An 18,636-nucleotide genomic window follows, 5' to 3' on the forward strand; every position below is an offset into this window, starting at 1 on the left:
AGACCATAACCAGTCCCTTCTTTTGCTCACCCTGCTGCGACAATGGGTCTGGCCATCATCTGTGACACATGTACCATGCTCAGTAAACCTGTATCTTGCTCTTGGCCCCATAATCCTATCTTTCTCTCCTCAATAAACCTCATTTTCATGCTTGCCTCACTTTGGTGTGTCTGGTTATTCTTCGGCCACAAGCACGCCAAGAACTGACATTTTAGACTAAAACCTGACAATCCCAGAATTTATAAGCTATTATATTTTGTATATCAGAACTATCTGTGGAAACTCATTTAATCTACCTACCAGTTCATATCCAAATACAGACTAATTTATTATAGATATCTTAATAAAGAGAATTATTAGTCATAAACAGAAAAAGAAAGTATAGAAATATGAAAGTCTCATGTTATGAGATAATTAGATCTGAGTGTTAATAAAGATGTATAAGTGAGCTTCAGAGTTGTACATTAAAAAAGTCAGTATAGCAACTAATAAAGCTGGCACAACTTGGGGAGACAAGATGGCTGACTAGAGACATCACTTGTCAGACCATCTGGGACGGAAGATAGGAATTCTGACAAAGGAGAGAGAAGAAGAGATGCAGAGTGGGTGTGGATCATAGAGAGAGGTGCTGGAGCTTGCCATGGGTCTCATGGATGAAAACAGAAACAGAGAAGATAGAAGATAACGGAAAAAGGATATCGGAGAGGATCAAACACAGAGAAGCTCTGAGCCCACTGAAAGGGTAGGGGGGATCCTTCTCACCCTCCCATAGGCATTCGGTGGCCAGTGCTACTGAATTTCTTGGAGGCTTTTCCACCCCCATGAGCCCAGACACACTGGCAAACACAGTATAGCAGGGAGAACTTGTGGGATCCTGGGGTTCAGACACTCTGTACCAGGGAGGGTGTCAGGAGAGGCCAGAGAGCTAGCTGGCTTTCTTACATTCAGATTCTTTCTTCCCTGCCCCTCCCCCACCCACTGCAACAAGGAAAGCAGTTTGGGCTGAGAATTTGGCGAGTGGCCACCCCCCCAGCAGGAGTATGTTACAGGCTGACTTCCACAAAAAGTGGGGCCCATGGCCTTCCTTACAGGGGCCTGCAGTGGATCCGGGGTGCCAGACTCAGGAACTCCCTGCCTGAAGGCATTTCATGGAGTCACATGCTAGCGGGTCAAACAGGCCAGACAGACCCCATGTCCTTCTGACTCCAGTGGATTGCTGGAGACACAGCAGGGAGGTCTGTGAGTTGGACTCAGATGGCGAGGAAGCCCATGGGGGCAGATCTGACAGAATACTGTGGGGTTCCCAGATGTGGCCAGCTGGGAGAACACCCACCCTCCCACCACCCCACAGGAAAACCACCCTATTTGATTAGGGCAGATTCTAGAGTGAAGTGCACAGCCCCAGGTACCATAGCAACCAGGTGCAGTTCATTCATGTCCTGGGGCTGACCTGGAGTGGTGGCCCCTTCCCCACCCATTCCAGCCAGGAAAGTAGTTTCTGCTAAGAAGTAGGGGAGCAGTTCCCTCTCTCCAGAAGGTGCATACTCCAGGCTGAGGCATCCACAGAGAGTGGGGCCCATGCCTCTTTCTCTGTGGACTTGTAGTGGACCTGAGGTGCCCAATTTGGGAGTTCCATGCTGGCTGGCATTTCGGGGAGACATACTAGCAGCACAGACACACAGGCCAGGGCGAGATGTAGGAACTGGACAGTCAGATTGTGAATCTCAGATGGCTTGATCTCCATAAGCAGACTTTCTGGCTGGGTGGGCCCCTTTAGCCCTCCCCAGGTGGCTTTCTTCAGAAGATGGGAACAGATCTTTGAACCCTGCTGAAATAGCAACCTTACCAGCTTTTGTGCAGCCCGAGGGCAAGCCCACCCAACCCAGCCTCATTCCCCTACCTGCCTCTGCTGAGGCAGAGAATAAGGACACACCTGGAAGTTACAGGGCCCCACTCACCACCTGGGGCATTAAGACTGCTTCTCCTGAGGGACTAGAGTCAGGCACAAAACCAACATGGCAGCCTGCTTCTTCTGGCAAACACCACCTACTGACAGGGAGGTCAATTTGCACAGTCCTTTTCAACATTTCCTGACTCAATCATACAAAGTAAGGTTGTTTCCCATTCACATGAGTCACCACCTACCATCTTAGTGATTCAACGGGGTGTGCCATTACAATTCAAACTGCTAAGAAGACCATAGGGCTGGGGATAGAGAAGGGATTTCAAAGGCCTCCATCCTCTCTCATCAAAGAGCAACAGAGAATCTGCCCACACACATAGCTCGTCATTGCTATAGCATACACACAACTAGCAACTCAGAAAAGCATCACACTAAGGATATATCCATTACTACGGCATCTAACAGGAACCTAAATTGCCAAAGCACCCACAAACCAAGCCAAAGGTTCTTACACAACATATGCTACAAACACCCCTGTATGTGTGAGTGGGGGGAAAAAGTCCCATCTAAACAAAGAAAATCCAAAATTAGGAAGCAATAATTGCTCCAGATGAGAAGGAAGCAGGGTAAGAACTCTGGAGGTATGAAAAATCAGAATGAAAGGTCTCCCCTAAAAGGGAACACCAGCCCTCTAGCAATGGATACTAACTAAAATGAAAATATTGAAATGACAGATAAAGAATTCCAAATATGGATTATAAAGAAGCTCAACAAAAACCAAGAGAAAATGGAAAACCAACTCAAAGAAACCAGAAAAACAATTCAGGAAATGAATGAAAAATTCCCTAAAGAGATTGACATATTAAAGAAAAGTCAGATAGAACTTCTGGAAATGAAAAATTCATTTAAGGAAATACAAAACACACTGGAAAGTTTTAAGAATAGACTAGACAAGGCAGACAAAAGAATCTCAGAGCTTGAAGACAACTCTTTCGAATTAAAATAGACAAAGATAATGAACAGAGAATTAAGAGGAATGAACAAAGTCTATGAGAAATATGGGATTATATGAAACGCCCAAATCTAAGAATCATAAAATCCCAGAGGGTGAAGAAGAAAATGCTTCTTCGAGGGCTGGAAAACTTATTTGAGGGAATAATTGAGGAAAATTTCCCTGGTCTTGCCAGAGATTTAGACATCCAAGTACAAGAAGCTCAACAAAAACCTGGGAGATTTATCCCAAAGAGGCAATCACCAAAACATATAGTCATCAGACTGGCAAAAGTCAACATGAAGTAGGAACTCCTACGAGCCGTAAGGCAAAAACGTCAAGTAACTTACAGAGGAAAACCCATCAGGCTAACCGCAGACTTCTCACTGAGAACTTACAAACCAGAAGGTATTAGGGCCCCCACCATCTTCAGTCTTCTTAAACAGAACCGCCATCCTAGAATTTTGTATCCTGTAAAACTAAGTTTCATAAATGAAGGAGAAATAAATACTTTTCCAGACCAGCAAACACTGAGGGAATCTGTCAAGACCAAACCTGCTTTGCCAGAAATATTCAGAACTGCAACACATAAGGAGCAACACAATGGTCTTCCTAAAGTGTCAAATCACCCAAAAACTAAAGCTCAGAGCTCAAATAAAGCAATAATACAAGAGGTAAAACAAAGTAATAAGGTAAAGTTGGCACAACTTTAAACCATGACCATAGAAAATTTGACATAAGTAAGAGGAAAATAGAAATGAAATGTAATCCAAACCTCCAGATTACCATTGTTACTGTGTTTTGGATACTGATATTACTGTGAAATTAAAACAAAAGCACTGGTGATTTGTGGAAACACTATATGCCAAATACTTTTAATATTAAATAAGCCCTATGAAAGCTCTAAAGAAAAAAAATCAAGTTGTAAACAATAATTGCAATAGATCACAAGAAGTATTACAACATAGGTATTATAAGATCGATGGGAGTACAAATGAAGAATTCATTTAATTTTTTAGGACTAAAAAAGATATAAATATAAAAATTTATATTTTTGAAAGTTGATAATTTTAATTTTCTAAATATATGCTTAAACATATTAAATATTAAGTTGAACTATATATATTTATTAGTCACCTCTATATTCTCACTTCATTCAAAATTGTAACATAAAATATTTGAAGTTAAAATTAATTCTACTAATATGTTAATGATATCTCTAAGTAGTAAAAATCTAAACATAAAGATATTTTCTTATCAGAACTTTTTGCCTTTTACTTACCATAAGCTGTCCCTGGGCCAAACTCAGTGCCCGCATCAATCATATATTGTCCCAAAAGTTCTGGGTTGTTTGAACGACTTGGAGCTTTTCTATCCAGTTTCTCATAAACAAATTCTTCTATCCTGGCATCTAGGAAAAAGGTAAAAATTACCAGTGATTTCAAAAAAGCAAAGGTATTTAAAAGATTGTTTTGTTCCCCTACCATATTGTCTCTTAAATATGAAATTAACATTCATTCAAGCACATCTTAATATAATTTTTAATTTACATATTAGAGTATTATATAACTCTAAAATACTTACATTTTAGAAAGTTGATAAAATATCTTGGCAAAAAAACATTTTAAAATGAAGCTAAAACTATTATTTGAGTATTCTATGGGATTTAAGTTCCAGAAGAGGATTGATAGTAATTCACTTACTATTTAGTGAAGTTGCCTTTGTCCTATTTTTAGCATTTTTAACTCTGAATATAAGTTCATAACTTCAAAATCAGGGATTTCCAGCTAGGAAATTATGGCTATAAAGTACCTAGAAGAACCAAAAAGTTACATCTGACAGCTTTAGTGTGAGCATGTGTTCTCTCTTTTTCTTGCCTAGAGTCTAAATATAGACACAAGTGCTTAAGGAATAGAACGATCTAGGCTTGGAATAGTCTGTAGACAGATCAGTAATATGATCCCTTGGCTTTAGTTTATTTAATTATATTTTTAAAGTACACAGACGTTATCTCTAAGCATGCATTCACTCAAAAGATTTCACCATTAAAAATAGGTTTAAAATACAAGACAAAAGGTTAAACGCATTAACAAAACATTTGTATAAATAGAAAGGAAAAACCAGTAAAAGCTGAATAAATACTTGGTTAGCATAATATTTAAGACTAAAAGAAATTCACATTCACATTGCTGCCTAACAGTGAGGTATTTCAGTGATAAATGAGAAAATGGCTTAAGTTTCCAGAAACAATGATTATGTATAAATTAAAATTACAATCTAAAAAGAAGCTAAGACAAATAGACTCCCTCTAAGCACCTCCCATAGATTTATATCATAATTGGAAGTTTACAGTGCTGAAAATTTAAAGAATGAGCTGAACCAGTAAGAGAAAAACCTCAGGAGTTGGCGAAAGGGTTAATTATAATATATAAAATAGGGTTTTGGAATAATACTCACTTTTATGGCAGATTCTAGTATAAAATCAGAAGATTTATTTTTAAGCAGAAATTTAAAAGTCTTTAAATTAGTTAAAACCAAAACAAGTCTTTTCAAAACATAACCATTTAGAAGACACTACTTAAATTTCAGAATTTTCATTTTCTGACTGAGTGATTCCTGCCTTTGACTGCTTTTCTACCTGTTTGGCCAAAAGTTTAAAGTTGAATACTATGTTGACTTCATTCAGTTAACTAAAATGTTTGGTATATTAATAAATGTTTAATTTCAATAGGTCACAATAAAATCTTAACAAAATATGCAGATAATTCTGCTATAATGCAATCTATATTTCTATATAACATATTCTTCAAAAACTCTAGTTTCCAAAAAATTATACACTAAAAATAACACAGGGCTTACAGGAAAAACAGAGTTGGGACTGACCACTCAAAAATCTATGTAATTTTGTAACCAGAGAACAAACAAAAAACAAAACAATTCTGCTACTACTTCATGACACAAAGCCTGGGAGCTGGAGGGAATTGTGTATTTCCCTGTTTATCAGTCATGAGCTTATTTTCCATTCAGAAAAACATGTTTAGAACAGATTATATATTTGGGAATCACTGAATAGAACAAGGAACAAGAGGAAAAACACCTATTACTTTTTAAAAGTGCCATGGCATATAATTTAAATGACCTTAAATAAATAATAACTACTACATGGTGTCTAAAGATAATAAGATTCACTCAAAGTATAAAGCCTATTTTAAAAGGTTACTACAATTTAACAAAAACATAGAATTACTAATATTTGTATAGTGCTTGAAGTTTAAGTTAGAATCTAAAAGTAAGTTTATGGAATTTCACAACATGGTCACGGTAACATTGGGGAAAAGAGAAGAAAAGCATGTATTTTTGCCTTTCTCCTTCAGTTTTGATAGGCAAAACTCATGGTTAAAGGACTGGATGTCAATACACCTAGTTCTAGTCCAAGCTCCACTTTTAATGAGGTAGGCTACATTGGACAAGATGCTAACTTGTAAGTTTCATTCAATAAATTATCCTGCACCTTATCGGCAAGGTTGTTGACTTATCTGAAAAACCTCAGTTGTCTGAAAATCAAATGAAATACTTTATGTGAAAATATAAAACTTAACATAAACATAAAAAACTGGTAACTATGTAAGCATCTAAGTAATTTTCTCTTAATTATTTAGGGACAATTCTTCCCTGTGTAAAAAGGGAAAATATTTTTATCTTCACAGTCCCCTCATGGCTCTTAAAATTTAAAGTCTGAATTTCCAATTTCTAACTGAAATTGAGGTTTCAGGAGGATTCTACAAAAGTCTGAAAAATGTCATTTGTAAATTTATTAGAGGGCACAGAGAAGAAATGTCTACCATCTCTTCTTCACAAAAGCGCACACACACAAAACAAATCCTGAAGCCACAATAAAAAAATTTGGTTTTTAAGTAGTCACTAAAACTTTTTTTTAACAGTAAAAAACCCACTAGTAGTATTAATATTTAAGGTAGACAAGAGGTAAAAAGTTTCTTACTTGGATTTGGCTGCAATAACACTTCAGTTTGTTTCATTATTTTTTCTGTCCATATTTTGGTACATTCAGCTTTGCTAAGGAGGTTCTCTAAGTGAGCATCCAATTCTGTCTTCTCAGCCTGGCCAAGCTTTTCTTCTGTGAACTGTTATTGATTATTAAAAAAAAATAAATAAATGTACCTCAAATGTTAGGAAACTATATAAATAAGTAAAAAGTAAACTCAAATCCAAACAATTCTAAATGTACAAATGTCTGTGTTCTAGGTTTGTTTGTAAGCCATTGCTTATGAATGCTTTTTTGCCCCTATGGTAATTTATCGATACCTCTTCAGTGGCACTTATGACGACATTATCTGACAGTTATCACATATCCTTAGTTCTGCTAAAATGTACGGTGTGAATTCTGTAGAAAACAGCATATTGCTTGGTATATAAAGTATACAAATATTTCTTACATATAAAAGTAGGATATCATAATGGTAAGGAGTAAGAGCTTTGAGATAGTTGGATCTGAGTTCAACCCTGATTGCACTGCTAACTGCAAGAACTGAGTGAGCTTTTGAATATTTTTTCTTTAGTAGCCTCTATCGCAAAAGCGAGACAATACATATTTTACAGTGTTTTGAGTATTAACTAAGATTATGTATGTAAATCACTTTGTTGAGTGCCTGATAATTTTATTTAAATTTAAAAACATTTATGTTTATTGTGGTTTATGCATTATTGGCACTTTAATCACACCTATTTAAATAGGCTTTTATGTGATGTTCTGGGAAACTGTCATTTATTTCTTAAAGATATGTTCCAGCAATTTACAGACTAACTTTTGGAACATCCTATTCATACTGTGAAGGCATCTTTTAAAAATCATAAAATGTAGTTAATATAATAAAAATTGATTTGATTATGTTTGAATGTATTGGTGTTTGAGGAAAGGCAGCACTGCCTATACAATAATAAAGAAGTAAAAAGATTCTGTGTAGATCTAGAGGCTTCTGGATACTTTAATTAAACACTAGAGGTGATGACTCAAACTGTTTATCATGTATCATTTTCCTCTAGAACAGGTGGCTTTCTCCCATCTTAACACAAGTATATCACTAGCCCTAATTCTATGCTCAGTCATAACTCACTTCTAGCTAACAAAACAATGTTTGTCTTGCCTTTTTTCCCTTTTATTGCTTAAAATCTCTTTTGCTGCTCTATCTTCTGAATTTTGTTAATCTGTTTCTTTCAGCATCCTTCTTGGTCTAATACTTTGAGTTTACTATCAGCACCTTTAGCTAAAGGATCCTCTAGAATTTTATCCTTAGACTTCTGGTTACAACCCCCACTGAAGGACCTGATCAGAGGCTAGCAATGACAGCTTAAACAGCTTTTGTCAAGCCTTGGGCCTACAGCCAAACCCTGACCAATGGGTGGAACTGAAAATAGCGGTTCCAAAGCTATTACCTAAGCCCATAAACTTGCAGTATACAATTAGAGGATTGCGCACTGGGCAAAAGTGAACCCTGATCCCAGGGTCAGTGGGATAAACTATGCAACCTCATTCTTAAGAGAAAACCTGGTATTCTCTATAGATCCCTGAAGATTCTAAGTGAGAGACCACCTCCTAGTATTTTTATATACATTCAAACTCTACCACCAATGGTTAGATAGAATATCTACCAGATAATGCAACCAACAGGAAGGGAAGAAAAGGAATACACCCAGGTGAACACCGTCTATAAAGAATGATAGAAGAAAAAATTTTCACTTGGCACCTTAAAAATTGAAACCACATACAAAAACTTCCCCTGAATAAGCAAGTATATTCATTTATTTATTCATTTCATTCTGTCCTTCAACAAATATTTATTAAGCACCTATACATATATATGGTAGGCATTATTCTAAGCACATGAGTATCAGCAGCCAACAAAAACAATATTTCTGTTCTTAGGAAGCTTGCATTTTAATGGGGAAGATAGATAACAAATAATTTGGTAATAAGGATACAAAGGTATAAAGATGGTAAAGGACCAATATACATGGTTCTATTGTTTCCAAGTGACATAATGAATGCAAGTACAGAGAAGAATTCATTCTTCAGCGAGAGGGGGTAACAGGAGAATCAGTGAAGGCTTCAATGCGGAAGGGATGGACGACTTGGACCTGGATGGGGAAGCAGGAGTTTGAGGAACATGAGATAGGGGTGGTTAGAGAAATAGCATCTCTGAACAGGTAACAAATGACCTGCAACTGAATGATATGAACTGTGTAAAGATCTAAGGAAGGAGTTATATAGTCCTCTGATGACTTATCTTCTAGTTGTACTATTTCTGTGGAATCATTAGCACCACCCTTATACATATTAAATATTAATTCTTTGTAGAAATCATCAATTTATATTTAATAACCAATAGTGAATACAAGAAAAAAATTGACAGATCAATAATTTAAAAATCAGTATTTATTAGGTCTTTGTGTAAGGCACTCTTCTAAGAACAAGAAGACCTGGTCTCTTGTTATATGGAAGAACTAAATGAAAAATATTAAGCAGTATGAACCTACAGGCCTATTTTTTTCAGTACATAAAATGTTAAACTTGAACAGATGTTTTATAAATATACTGGAATTAAAGGTACAGACTAGAAATTACTAAAAAATGTTTATAAATAGTGATTAAAGAAATAGTCACTGAGTTTATCTGACATAAGTTAAGATTCAGGGCAAGTTTTCTCCTGACAGTATTTCAGAGAACAAACAATTACTTATTTGGAAAATATTTCAATCTTCAGGTCAAAAAGCCTGTTTGCTTAATTATTTAATATTATATTCATGACTCTCATGAAACTGTCTCCCAGGTATCTCTCATTACATACACATAAGATACTACAAACAAAGTGAGTAGGTTTTTTACTATTCTGGCTCAGAAGGACAGACACACACTATAACGAACTCTTATATATGAGTGAGATAGTCTGACTGTATAATAGAAAACCTGTTTAGAAAAATAGAAGTTCTGTAGTAAGGTGCACATAAGCAATGTATTTAAGAGCTCAGTAATAAATTCTATCTGATGTTTACCTACATTTTCTAAGAGTGAAAACAGTTGTTATTTTTCAGTCTACCTAAATCTGTGCTTCACGTTCAGTACATTATATATGGTTCTGTCTTGTCTTTTAATTTTTTAAATGTTTTCTATTTTCAACAAGACCATTTACATCTTTCTTATACTTCTATATTTTTAAAAATGTCATGGCTTAGTATATGTTCAAAAATACCATATACTAAGCTGTGCATTTTGTATCAACTACTGAAAAGAATCTTAAAATATAGGTAAGAATCATAATTTTAGTGATGAATACATTAAGGCTCAGAGCAATTAAACGTTTTGTCCAGGGTGTCAGTGTTGGGATTCAATCTCATATCTGTTTGAATTATTGTCTTATTATGCTATAAGACCCTTCTAGTAAATACTTGCTGATTTCAATAAATTTTTTTTTCTCTTTCTCTCTCTCTCTTTTTTTTTAAAAGAGACAGGGTCTCCCTCTATTGCCTGGGCTAGAGTGCAGTAGCGTGATCATAGCTCACTGTAGCCTTGAATTCCAGGGCTCAAGTTATCCTCCTGCCTCAGCCTCCTGAGTAGCTGGAATTACAGGCATGTGGCACCACGCCCAGCTAATTTTTTTTTTTTCTGTAGAGATGGAGTCTTGCTGTGTTGCTCAGGCTGGTCTCCAACTCCTGGCCTCAAGTGATCCTTCTGCCTCAGCCTCCCAAAGTGCTGGGATTACACAGGTGTGAGTCACTGTGCCCTGACCTATTTTTCTATTAATGTTTCCATCATCATTATCCAAACATATTCTGTGCCTCCTTGCCTCTGTGTCTTTGTTCACAACAGTCTGGAGAGCTGTCTCCTCTAGTCTACCTGTGCTTCCTATAAGATATTCAATAATTATTCACCAAATTATGGGTTACTCAGGCCGGGCAGGGTGGCTAACGCCTGCCATATATACAAACATATATATTTTATATATATATATATATATATATGTATGAAAATAGCTGGGCATGGTAGTGTGTGCCTATGGTCCTAGCTACTTGAGAATCTGAGACAGAAGGATCACTTAGCTTGAGCCCAGGAGTTGGAGGCTGCAGTGAGTTATGATCACGCCACTGCACACCAGCCTCAGCCTGAGCCTGATCCTGTCTCTTAAAAAAAGGGGGTGGGGGTGTAACCTAAACCCTATAATGAATGAAAACAGTTGGGGGGACTGATGCACAATAAGAACATTGCTAATGTTATATTTTTGCAGTGAAATTAAAATTTAAATCTTATTACTTCTAAATGATTCTTTCCATAGTTAATTAGAAGTTATGTTGTATTAAGATAACAAAATATTTAACACATACATTTTTTTCTAAAATCTTTTAAATAATGCATCTACTAAGAAAATTATGAGTTATCTCAACTAAGTCAAGATTTAAATTACTAATCAAAACACATTTATGGAGTACATATATATTTTCTGCTATTGCAAGATGATCAGTGTCTGACATGGTTCTTGCCCTCAAGGATTTTATGATCTAGCTAGGACAATACAAACATAAAATTATAATAATGGCACACTCTTGGGAATGACAAAAGACCTGGATCCCTTTCCTAGTTACCAAAAATTTTTAGATTAACCCATAAAAATTTTACTTTTCAACAATTTAAGCCCCAAATCATTACTGACTTTGTAATTTCTTGACAAAAGCTATTAATCAGAAATTACAGTTGATTCTAAGCATATATTTTAATGAATGGATAGCAGTACAGTTTAATAATTAACAACTTACAATTAAGTCAGATGTAAATAAGTCATGGAAATCCAAACACAATGTTCTCTAAAATGTAATTTGATATGCAATTTTTCATAATATTTCATTTGTAATATATTAAAATAGCATGAGAACATAAGAAAACTTAATCCCCTTTCCTATGTGTATTTTCTCTAAACATTACTTTAAGGAAAGGATTGTCTTTGATTCGGCCACATCGTGCCAGGCACCGTAATCCTTTCTTTTACTACAGGAGAGGCACATAGCCTACAGTATGAAATAAGAAGCCTGGATTAAATACTCTACTGTTTAGAAAGAAAAAGAAAAGACTACACGTAAAAAGGCTGTGTGATCAAAGACATCTATTTAATGTAAACACTAATCATCAATTCTTTGCCTGGGTTAGAGTAATACTCCAAAAGTAATCTAAACTTTAGATTAGAATATAACACAGATTCTGAATATAATGTATAAGCAAACTGTAAAGTGGATATTTCTCCATTGGTTCTCAATTTTGGCTGCTCTTTAGAATTATTTGGGGGAGCTTTCAAAAACACTGATGCCTGATGCAACCCCTAAAACCCCTAAAATTCCAAATTAAATTGGCCTGAGGTACAGCCTATATATGGCATTTTAAAAGATTTCCCAGGTATTTTAAGTGCAGCCAAGACTGAGAACCACTGTTCTAAGCTCATACATAATTACTTAAATACATATCACTTGATTTGGTGCACTCTGCATTTCTTTCCTCTTTGGCCCATTTAGGAATTTCTGTTGCTATTACTGTCACTTGACTGGGCTGAAGTTTTGCTTCAAATATATCAATTGTGTTTAAGTTCTATCATTAAATTTGCTTTCAAAGAATATTTAAGTAATTGATCTAGGTGTCTGATCATCTTAAATATAGGAGCATAGTAATTAGAAGTACATAAATTGGGTGTGGATTAGTAAGAAAGCGTTTAGGACCATTTGTAGGTCCTAACATACAGTAAGAATACATCCAAGAAATATGATGAACAGTCTTGTATATTTTCTAATTATCTCATTCATGTAGTACATAAAAGTAAATTTTAATGTCAGGTTAACAAACTGTCTTCTATTTAGTTTACTAAATTAATGCCAATAGCATCAAAGGATGTGAAAACAGTTTTAACTAAAACTAGCATGCAGATTATTACATAATGAGAAAATGTATGGACTTTGTGACATGTTTTTCTTATTAAAATATGAGGGACATGGTGAAGTTATCAGTTTAAATTCTATAAAAGAAATAGATTTCAGAAGGGCTTCAGAGAAAGTTGTTTGGCCAAGTTGGAGCTCCAGACAGGGTCTGACAGGAGCTAGCTGATGGCAGCACCATATTCATCTTTATGTCTCTAGCTTAGACACACATTACTCTTGCTGAAATAGATGGGAGATCAAGGCCAACCTCCAAACTATATTTTAGAGACTTTTTTCCTTAGAAAATAGCTGGCATTCATGAAATTCACAGTATAACTTTAATAATCAATTCAGAGAAAGTGTTAAAAAATTAAAATGAACTCCTTCCCTAAGTAATTTGGTTTGAAAAAATTTTAAAAGTATATGCTCTTATTTTAAAGATGGTGAGTAAAGTTGTTTCGATATCAATTCTGAATTGAAAATGCATCTCTTGTTCCTTCATCCACTTGAAAAATTTACCAAATGAAGAATAGCAACTCACAAAATGGGCATTTACTACAAAGAATAACATGTTTAATTACGATAAATTTGGGACTAAACTATGAATTCCTTGAGGGCAGGAACTGGGTCTCTTTGTATCTTTCAATGTCAAGTACCTAGGAGATACTCAATAAATGTAGGTTGGACAGTTTAATATTTTAGACTGGCATTAGTTAACATCAAGGTCAAAATATGTTAGGAAAATACTAATAAAGATAACAATTAGTTAACATGCTAAATGATTCTTGTTGCCCTTCAAAGACTAATCTTTGCATATGGATACTACTTGCTTGGCTAAAAAGAAAAATTAATGTGAACCACATTGGATGCTGTGAGAGGGGAATAAGAAACAGAGTTGATACAAAAAGTTAATACAAACTTATTAAAGCTGTGAAAGCCATAAGAGTTACAGAATTTTAGAGCTGTAAGGGATCTTATATAGTAGTTCATTAGAAGAAAAATGCCATATGACCATATAGAATTGAAAAATGATACAGGATTTCACATAAAGCTCTTGTGGTCTGAAAAGCCTTCATAGCTGAGATGAACTTAAAGCTTTACACCTTGAGGGAAGGAAAGAAAAAGCAGAGAGAGTGGAGGACATTCAACAGAGGTTAACTGTGTGAACAAAAGCTTAGAGTCAGAAAAGTATAAGGTATTTTGAAATTTAAAAAATAACTTGATTGGAATACAGTGTTTATATGAGTGAGGGAGAAGACCAGATTGTAAGGGAGTATTTGATGCTCACCTATGGAGTTTGGACTGAAAAGATTGATTCTAAGAACTAATAAATGGCTTTTAAAACACCAGTAATATAACAATTTAAGGAAGATAAATTACCTGATGCTTTTGTATTCTATTGTCTTGAGGTAGTTAAAAATAAGCACCCGAATGGACTAGTTAATAAATATTCCTACTCATTTATATATTCAACCTTACATTTTTTTTTTAAATACCAAGGTTTATAAACAAATTTTAAAATGGGAGAGTGGAGTGGTGATGAGACCCTTTTATTTGCTTTAACAGTTTGATCTAACCTTTTAAAAACAAGAAACATGTTCAATTTTTAACTTAAAATTTTTTTAATAAAATGGAAAACATATCGCAGCTGGCCAACTAAAGAATGGCCTATTCCTTAAGGTACAATTTGATTTGAATAAAAATTATTATTTATATGAAATATGAAAGCTTAATTTCTTCCCTACTGTTCTTATTGCTTATAAAGAGATACCAGCATAGCTCTTAAGCTATTCTTAGCATGAAACTTAGTACTTTGGCATTATACTGATGTCAACCCAATTTAGTGTAGAAACTCAGGTACTAAAATACTGAAATGAGAAAGCAGTGTTTTGTTGAAAATTACCACACAGCATTCCAAATTTCACACGTTATATTTTAGAAGCATCTTTTTCTTATACTTTTTAAAAAAGTATTGTGGAAAATATCAAATATATACAAAAATATAACAGTATAATTAAAAATAGTATAATAAAACCTCATGAACCCATAACCTAGCTTCAACAACTATCAGTATTCTGCTCATCTTATTTCAACTACTTCCCTTTTTTCCTTCTGAAATATTTTAAAGCAAATCTCAGACATGGTATAAATGTATTCATAAATAGACACATTAAAGGAGCCTGTTTCTCCTGAAATTTTTCCCTTCTTAATAAATGGCTCAAGGTAAACCCTTGGAGTCATCCTTGACTCATCTTTCTCTCACACCTCAAAGCCAATCTGACAGTCAGTACCATATAGATTTTGAACCTCCCCTGCTACCACTGTCATCTAAATCACAATCACTTTTGCTGTGATATGGCCATACCTCACTAACTGGTCTCCCTAGTAGCCCTGTAACCTCTTTGTACTTGTTCCCTCTGCCTGCAATGCTTTTCTTCAAAAAAATAAAAATAAACACACACAAACTGGGGTTCTGTCACTTCCTTAAGGTCTCTTTGAATTTCATCCTATCAAGACTTGTCCTAACCACCTTATCTAAACAACACGGCAACAACCACCATCCCTGGGATTACCCTATTCCTCTGGCCATTTTTTCCATAACTACCTGATGTATTTATAACTGTGTTTTCTGCAAGAATATAAGCTTCAGGAGGGCAGATACTTTGTTGATTTTATTTACTGTAGTATCTGTCACCAGTGTCCAGAATAGTGATAGGCAGACCTGGAGTGGGCACTTAAATATTTAAGACTGAAAAGAAAATTACTTGATAGCTAACAGATTAGGATAGAATTTAAAAACTTCTTCCTAAAGAATCTGAAACAATAAGTGATTAAAATTCATTTGGGAAGTATACCTTTTGAGGGCTTTGCTAGATTTAGTTTTTTAAATCAAGTCTATCAACAATTTAAATCAGGTTAAATTCTAATAAACAAGTCCTATTTAAGACGTATGGGTTAGGAACCTGAAAACTATCTAACTGTATTTAAAAGAGTGGGTTTATATAATGTCAAGTCTGCAATAAGCATCTAGAATTATAAATAGTTAATCATTACTAAAACAAAAATACCAGAGGCTCTAATCCTCTATTGTAGTCAATGTTAAGTCTGAAAGAAGTGTGTCACAAATCAAAATTCATTTCAGACCCTCGATTACTGATTCTTCTTGCCCCTTGTGTTTGAACTATTAGAAGTAGGCTAATTTGAATCAAAAAATTATTTTAACTGTAAAGGTTCAATGTCTTTGTAATATACCTTATATTTTAGGGGAGGAGGGGGAGAAAAAGGTTAAGGCTGCTAGCTTATTACCCACCATTCAGATTTTAGACCTCGGAAACCAAAAGCTAGAAGGAATTTCCCATTTCTTAAGTGTTATTTGCTGCTGATATTGAAATGCTCATATTGTACCAGATAATCTTTAAGGTCTCTCTAGGTCACAACATCCTATTATTCTATATATCTTAAACCTGCAATGCTTATCCAGGAAGAAAAAGCAGCTTGCAGTAGGTCAGACAGCACCTGGTTATTTACTAGCCGCGCAAGTTAAGCAAGTTACTAAACTCTGAGGCTGCTTCCTCATATTAAAGGGGGGTTAATAACATCTGTCTGGCAAAGTTATGGAAAGGACTAAAGAGAACATGTCAAATGCATAACAAAGTGCTTGACATACCGTTTTTTCACAATGTAGGCAGCTATTACCTTCCTCTATCATTCTTTTGCCAACTATAGTGCAATGTAAGATCAACTGTGCCAATAAAATTGGGGCAAAGGAGACAAGGAAAGTTGGTACACTTCGGTACAAATTTGGTATGCATATTAGAAAATTATTTTTGTTTTCTCTTTACAAGAAAATGTTGCTACTGTGACTGTCATTAACTTAAACACCAGATTGTTTACAACCCATGTTGTGAAATTTACATCTGTTCATAGATTTAACTGAGTCGGCATAATGTGGGTGATGACTGTAGGAAACTGTCCAAGTTCCCTACTACTGACACTTCCTTGATTGCAGAATACGAAGAGGTAGTCAACTTCTCCCCTTAAAGTGTATTTGAAATATACCACTGTGACTACAGCCATAACAACATGATTCTTCTCCCATCCCTCCTCGCTCTACAGCTGGTGCTTCTCATTTTGAAAATGAGAACACCTCAACTCCAGGCTTCCAGTGGCCTCGGTAAAGTCTGAACGCCCACAGACGATCTCCATTTGCCCCGGGGGCTGCCAAGCCCAGGGGCGGTCCTTTCAGGGAGAGGGGGGCTGGAGGGAACTGGATCGGCAGCTCAATGGGTTGAGGGGCAGGAAAAGGAAACTTCCTTCTTGGACTCGGAGGCAAGGGTGAGAGAGACGAAAGGGAAGGGTGGGGGTGGTGCGAGAATGGCTTGGGTTTCGGTTACCCCGCCGGACTCGCAAGGCCTCCGCCAGCCCCGCGATGGAGGTCACACCGGCACCGGCGTCGTCGAACCAGAAAAGCCGACAGTGCAGCGCCTCGGTCCGAGAGCGACTCAAGGTGTCCTCCGGCGGGAGAAAGCGCCTGGCCCCGTCCCCACCCGCCTCGCTTCTCGGGGAGCGGCGGTTGGACGGGAGCGGGGCAGAAAACCGCCGCCGGGCCCGGAGGGGCAGCGGGCCGCGCCCATCACCCGGGCCTCTGGCTGCAGCAGGCCCGCCGGGCGCGCTGCGAGGCCGGGGTGCGGGGCCGCCGCCTCCTCGGGCTGGGCAGCCCCTCTCTGGCTCCCGCTGGGCGCCCACCCCTTCCCGCGACGCGGTACCTGCACGGCACGACTGAGGAAGGTGCCCGCGTCGGCCGCCAGCTTCTTCACATTGAAGTCCATGATGTTCATCCTGGGCGGCAGCCGGGCGGAGCCGCCGGCTGATCTAGCCGCGAGGAGGAGGCACCACGGCAGGGCTGGGGCGCCGGGGGCAGACGTGGTAGGTGGAGGGAGGCGGCGCCAACCCCGCCGCCTCAGCTGTCGCTTCCCTGAGGGGGGAGGATGAGGTGGGGCGAGGGAAGAGAGGGAGGCCCCAGAGCAGGCCGCGCCCGGACGGCGGCGGCGGCGGCGGCCCAGACGCTGAATTCGGCGGGCCTGGAGGGCGGCGGCTAATGTCGGCGCCGGCCGCGGCGGGCGGGTCGGAGATCGACCCGACCCGACCCTGCGATATGGAGCCGGGTCCCCCACGGAGGAAGCGAGCGCCGGCCTCGGGGCGGAGCCTTCATGGAGGTTATCGCGGGAACAGCGCCCCCTTGAGGACCGCGGCGGCCCAGCCCCGGGGCGCGCGGAGAGCTCCGCCCGGCTCCGGTCGAGGGTGCGGCGAGGGGCGCGCCGCCGGGTCGCAAGGCCGCAGCGTCGTGGCACGTTTGCCGTTAACCTCTGAGAATCCAGAGCGGAGACAACACAAATTCCCCTTTTTGTCTTAAGAAGAAATATGGACGTTAATAGCATAGAATTACAATATCTATGAAATCAGAACCGTCAGGCCCTCGTTATCTTGTAGCACCCGCGAGCCACGCCGGTCCCTGAGGCCTGCCCGCATGTCACTCAGCGAACGAACGTTTGCAGAACAATGTTGAATTTATTGTTCCCCCAGAGCTTGTGCATTCATTCCGCATAGTTGAGTACCTACTGTGTGCCAGGTGCTGGAGATAGCATGCTGAGTAAAACATTGTCCTGCCCTCAAGCTCCGTCAGATTACTTAACAACCTTTGGGGACTTCACTCCCACCAGAAGCTCTGTAACTATTTGCTGCTGCAAGGACTTTGTGACTGCTTTAAGGCAGCAGG

The 18,636-nt window shown here is 37.8% G+C and overlaps 1 protein-coding gene across 3 annotated transcripts in view; it reads right to left on the reverse strand.

The window, feature by feature from the left end:
* SH3GLB1 (SH3 domain containing GRB2 like, endophilin B1) overlaps positions 1–17,961 on the reverse strand; it is a 40,002-nt gene extending 22,041 nt beyond the window's left edge. Inside the window, exons 1-3 of one of the 3 annotated variants that reach the window (XM_045547600.1) lie at positions 17,627–17,961; positions 6,895–7,036; positions 4,177–4,305 (exon numbers count right to left, since the gene is read on the reverse strand). In XM_045547600.1, coding sequence (XP_045403556.1) covers positions 4,177–4,305; positions 6,895–7,036; positions 17,627–17,698 — 343 coding nt within the window. In that variant the 5' untranslated portion in view covers positions 17,699–17,961. The remainder of the gene's footprint in view (positions 1–4,176; positions 4,306–6,894; positions 7,037–17,626) is intronic. The other 2 variants (XM_045547598.1, XM_045547599.1) reach the window with 2 other exon arrangements.
* Between the last annotated feature and the right edge of the window lie 675 nt (positions 17,962–18,636).

The sequence above is a fragment of the Lemur catta genome, chromosome 3 (genome assembly GCF_020740605.2).
Source record: "Lemur catta isolate mLemCat1 chromosome 3, mLemCat1.pri, whole genome shotgun sequence".
NCBI classification, from domain to species: Eukaryota; Metazoa; Chordata; class Mammalia; order Primates; family Lemuridae; genus Lemur; species Lemur catta.